Genomic DNA, 5,904 nt, shown 5'->3' with positions numbered 1-5,904 from the left:
ATGCAGCAAGAAGAAACGATGTCAGCGCAGTCAGCGGCAATTTCACAATTGCAAAACGAGATGAAGGAACTAAAGGACATGTTAGCTCAATTAGTTACCGTTCAAATGGGAAACGCAGCACCAGCACATGCAGGAAATCAGCAACAGCACCAAATAATCGATTTGGATATCAACGAGGTCAACAACGAGAGCATTCCTGTACAGGCTACTAGCAACGCGAGGCAAGCTTCAGTCAAGGAAATTGCCAACACCTTGCCAGAATTTGATCCCAACGACGACAACGCCATTTCAGTCAATCAGTTCATCGATCGTGTCAACAAAGTGGTTGATGCCTACCAGTGGGACGAGAAGTTCCTGTTACTCGCTATTTATACAAAGCTAAAAGGTCCAGCCAAGATGTGGCTAGATTCATCACCCATTCTACACACTACGTGGAAAAACTTCGCCGAAGCTATAAAGGACGAGTTCGGCGCTAATCCAGACGAAGCAGAAGTGCATTTCAACATGGCCAATGCAACCAGGCGACCAAAGGAGACGGTAAAGGAGTACTGTTTCAGGATGTCAGCCCTTGGGGTGCGCTACAAGCTCAGCGAGGCAGCAATCATCAGATATGTTCGCGCAGGTGTACAGCATCGTGAATTGCAAAACAGTGATGCAGCCGAATCGTATTTCGTTAATCGAGGTCGGTCAAGTACGAGCAAGAAAGAGTATTCACCGAAAGCCAGCAACTTCGAGCAGAAACCAGACAGCGATGTTAAACCACCAAGGTCAAAGGAATCCGTAATATGTTACAACTGCGGAGAAAGGGGACACTTTGCTAATTCGTGTCCGAAGGAGAAGAAAAAGTCACGCTGTACCAAATGCAACAAGTTCCACGAGCCAAATGGAAGTTGCCACGCCACCAATGTCATGCGTTTATTAGCCGCAAATCAGGACAAACTTTTCACGAGGAAAATCTGCGTACACTCGCACGATTACAGCGCCTTCATCGACACAGGTAGTCAAGCCAGTCTCATCCGACAATCGGTTGCCGAGCAAATTAACGCCAAGCGCCACAAATGCTCTATGAAGATTAGAGGCATTTGCGGAGGTTCATGTATCCTCACAGAAGCGATGACTGTGGATATGGAAATCGATGGGAAGACGATTACAGCGAAAGTGTATATAGCAGACAACGATCTATTGCAGAAGGACTTTCTGTTGGGACAGGACGTCATCATCTCCGCTAATCTCGAGCTCAACTTTGAGTCAGGCGATTCTAAAATCAATCGAGCAGTCCATCAGGCGACAACCCCTGTAAGCACCAATATCGCGAAGCTGTTGGAAAATTTTCAGAACGACAAAGAATGTAAGCAAATGCGCGGCTTAATGGAGAACTTTGCCGATGTTTTCTCGACAGGATTGGAAGGCATAGGAAAGACAAGCGTGGTCAAAGCATACAACACCGTCGAAAGCAGTCAGGTGGTAGCACAAGCCCCATACCGAGTTTCCGAGCCAAAGAAAGAAATCGTAAGCAGAATGGTCGACGAGCTGTTAAAGCAGGACATCATCACGTTGTCAACATCACAGTACGCCAGCCCGGTGGTGCTCATCAAGAAGCCGAATGGCAGCGATCGAATGTGAATGTAAACAAGCTGATCAAGAAGGAGAATTTTCCAGTGCCGAACATCGAAGAACGCCTGCAGCAGGCGAAAAGGTTTAAGTACATCTCATCCCTAGACCTCAACAGTGGAAACTATCAGATAGAGATAGCCCCAGAGAGCCGAAAATTTACTGCATTCATCACCACAGATGGATTATACGAATTCAAGCGACTTCCGTTTGGATTGAAGAACGCACCTGCGGTTTTCAATCGACTCATGGCAGAGTTACAAAAGAGAGTGCAGAAAGGCGACATGATACACTACATGGACGACATCCTTATTGGCAGTCAAACATTTGATGAGATGTACGAGAAGCTTGAGAGGATCCTGAAAGTTTTAAAGGAGTGCGGATTAACGTTAAGCCTGGACAAATGTGAGTTATATAAGCAGTCAATAACATTCCTTGGTCACCAGATACACACACAAGGAATCAGTCCTGGAGAAATTAAGACGAACGCCATCAGAATGCTCCCGAAACCAGCCAATGTTACCGATGTGAGAAAGTTTTTGGGTCTCACTGGTTATTTCCGCAAATTCGTTGCTGGATATGCCATTATTTCAGCGCCATTGAGAATCCTATTGCGCAAGGATCAGCCGTTTTCTTGGAAAGCGCCACAAGATCCAGTTGTCACCAGCTATCGTCTAGCTACGAACTTGAGGCTCTAGCCGTCGTGGAATCGTTGGAGCGATTCAAATACTAAATTTATGGCAAGAAGATAAAGGTTATTGCCGACTGCAATGCCCTAAAGACGTCGATGGAGAAACGTGAACTGATACCCCGGATTGCAAGATGGTGGTTACGCACTCAAGAATTCGACATAGACATCGTTCACAGAGCAGGAACACAGATGAACCACGTAGACGCACTCAGTCGAGAGATGGATACCGCAAGTCTGAAAATAGCAAAAACGATAATCGACGAAGAGGATTGGCTATTTTCTATACAGCTACAGGACGAGAAAGTACACAATATTGTCTCCGACATGAAATTGGAAAAGAAATCTGAGAGCGACGAGTATATGATCGAGCAAGATCGCTTGTTTCGAAAACATTTCAACAATTTGTTATGGGTCGTGCCGAAGCAGTTGAGATTCCACATTTTACATGAATGTCACGATAAGGCCGGACATATGAGCACGGATAAGACTATGGCACGAATTCTAAACTTGTTTTGGTTTCCCCGAATGCGAAACTATGTCAAAAGCTACATCAAATCCTGTGTGGGCTGTGCATTTTATAAAACACCAGGTGGACGTCAGGAAGGTCAGTACCACTACGATGACATCAAGCCGATTCCCTTTTCCACGATACACATGGACCACCTGGGGCCATTTCCAAAGAGTTCCAAGAGAAACGAGCATATTCTGGTAATAGTCGATGCATTCACCAAATTCACCATTGTACGAGCGGTGAAAAGTACAGCAACTAAACACGTCCTCGATGTCCTGCAAGATGTAACCAGCTACCTGGGAATGCCAGATCGAATTGTAACAGATCGTGGTACAGCATTTCCATCAAAAGATTTCAAAAAGTACTGCAAGTCAAACAATGTAAAGCACATTTTAAATGCTGTAAGAACACCCAGAGCCAATGGTCATGCAGAGCGCACAAATCGCATCATTTTGTCAATGTTGTTGCCTTCCAATGACATCGATAAGCGTTGGGATGACAATGTCCGATCAATCCAGTGGAGCATTAATACCATGGTAAATAGTACTACTAAATGCTCTCTCTTTCAGCTCCTGTATGGGTATGAGCCTCGAGATATCCTGAAGAACGCGATAACCAACATCATTCAAAGCCAAGACCAAAAGATGCTAACCGATGCGGAATTGGATCAACTTAGAGCAGATGCTGCGACAACTGTCAACGATCACCGAGCTGCTGCTAAGAAACGCTACGATGCCAAACATACAAAGCCAACTGTTTACAGCCTTGGAGACCTTGTGCTGGTCGAGAATGAGCCATTCAGCACGGGCACATCACGCAAATTGGAGCCGCGCTACAAAGGACCTTTTACAATCAACAAGGTCCTGCCGAACGACAGATATCTTGTAGAAGATATTCCTCACGCACAACGAAAGCAGAGACACTACAAGTCGGTGTATTCGTCCGACAAGATGAAACGCTGGTGTGAGCTGCCACCGGAGGAGCCCGATGAAGATGACGATTTTGAAGATGATCCACCCCATGAATCTTGCGAGGACGCAGATATTTGTCAGGAAAGGCCGACTGTGAACAGCGCCTAATATAGTATATACCAAACCTTCGATATTAGTGTAGAATAAGTCCCTTTTTATAATGTTACCAGACTCTGAAAATGTAAAGTAGTCGAGACAGAGATAAACTCCAGAGCAGAACGTGTGCAGAACACTTATAGTTATAATTTCTATATGTAATAATATATCCAACACAACTATCCTAAATAAAACCTACACCACTCGAATAGCTACCCTTCTCACAATCTTAAGTTACACTCAAAAAAATGATCACTCTTTATGCACGAAGTCACATTCTTAGGTCATAAATGCACAAACAAAGGTATTTTATCTGACGATTTAACGCAATAACCAACTACCCTGTTCCTTCCGATGCAGACGAATCAAGAAGATTCGTCGCCTTTTGCAACTATTACAGACGCCTCATACCGAATTTTTCTCATTATTCAAGAGACTTCTGCCTGGAATATAATGCAGTCGCTGGGTAGCTTATAAGACAGCCTGATTTCAGGGTCCGAACAGTATAAGCCCGCTCCTACTCCTCCTTCCATCTTGCTGCTTGCGTATCTCCATCTCCCTTTGGTCCCTTTGGCTGAGTAACGGGTATCTGATAGTCGAGGTACTCAACTATAGCGTTCTTTCTTGTTTTTTTTTTATAATAAGCTCAAGTCAAAGATTGAACATTTTCTAATTGAATACAACTGTTGAAGTTCGATATATGCCCTGTGTTTTCATTACAAAGTGGGTGAAAGACCGTCTGAGTAGACTTATGCTCAACTTTGACGATCGGGCGCGAGTCGTCACGTAACTATATCAAGAACAATAGCCAATTTAAATAAGATTTTTGACCGCATTTTAAACACATTCGATAGCAATCAAGTTATAAATATTACTAAAATCAATTAGGGACCACCAGATAACTATCAAAAACCACAAAGTACAGAATGTAAAACCAGAAAAAATAAAGTGCTATCCAATTTAATAAAAAAGTTTTTCTGAAATGTTTACAAGTTCCCATGTCCGTCAGTCCGCCTGTCTGTCTGTCCGGATGAATGCGGAGATCTCGGAAACTATAAGAGCTAGGCTATTAAGACTTGGCATGCAGATTCCTGAGCTGCTTACGGAGCGCAAGTTTGTTTCAGCAATGTGCCACGCCCACTCTAACGCCCACAAACCGCCCACAAACTTCAAAAAATCGAAAATATGAACGCGGATATCTCACAATCTATAGGAGATAGAGAATTGGAATTTCAGATTTAGATTCCGTAGCCTTGTAGGCAGTGCAAGTTTGTGCAAGATGCCACACCCACTTTAACGCCCACAAACTGCCCAAATCTGTATTTCCCATAATTTTTATGCTAGATAAAAAATTTTTGCTGAAATTTATTAGTGCCACGCCCACTCTAACGCCCACAAAACGCCTAACCCTGTGGCGCCCACAATTTTCATGCTAGAAAAAAATGTTAACTGAAATGTACTAGTCTCGTAAATACCTTTCGATTAACCCCAGAAAAAGTTTGCCACGCCCACTCGAACGCCCATAACGTCTAAGTCTGTCTACCGCCCACATAACCATATATTGAGATCGCGGGTACGGCTTGCATATCTCCATTTCCCTTTGGTCCCTTTAGCTGAGTAGCGGGTATCTGATAGTCGAGGTACTCGACTATAGCGTTCTCCCTTGTTATACCCGTTACTCGTAGAGTAAAAGGGTATACTAGATTCGTCGGAAAGTATGTAACAGGCAGAAGGAAGCGTTTCCGACCCCATAAAGTATATATATTCTTGATCAGGATCACTAGCCGAGTCGATCTAGCCATGTCCGTCTGTCTGTCTGTCCGTCTGTCCGTCTGTCCGGATGAACGCTGAGATCTCGGAAACTATGAGAGTTAGGCTATTGAGATTTGGCGTGCAGATTCCTGAGCTTCTTACGCAGCGCAAGTTTGTTTCAGTAGACTGCCACGCCCACTCTAACGCCCACAAACCGCCCAAAACTGTGGCTCTTACAGTTTTGATGCTAGATAGAAAATTTTAACTGAAAT

At 44.1% G+C, this 5,904-nt stretch overlaps 1 protein-coding gene across 1 annotated transcript; it reads left to right on the top strand.

The window, feature by feature from the left end:
• Positions 1-1,623, top strand: LOC139353419 (uncharacterized). Its single transcript, XM_070997601.1, has one exon. The coding sequence runs from the start codon at positions 1-3 to the stop codon at positions 1,621-1,623; it is 1,623 nt and encodes a 540-aa protein (XP_070853702.1).
• Positions 1,624-5,904: the final 4,281 nt, after the last annotated feature.

This window comes from Drosophila suzukii, chromosome X (assembly GCF_043229965.1).
Source record: "Drosophila suzukii chromosome X, CBGP_Dsuzu_IsoJpt1.0, whole genome shotgun sequence".
Classification (NCBI taxonomy): Eukaryota; Metazoa; Arthropoda; class Insecta; order Diptera; family Drosophilidae; genus Drosophila; species Drosophila suzukii.
This window is presented reverse-complemented; position numbering and strand designations above follow the sequence as displayed.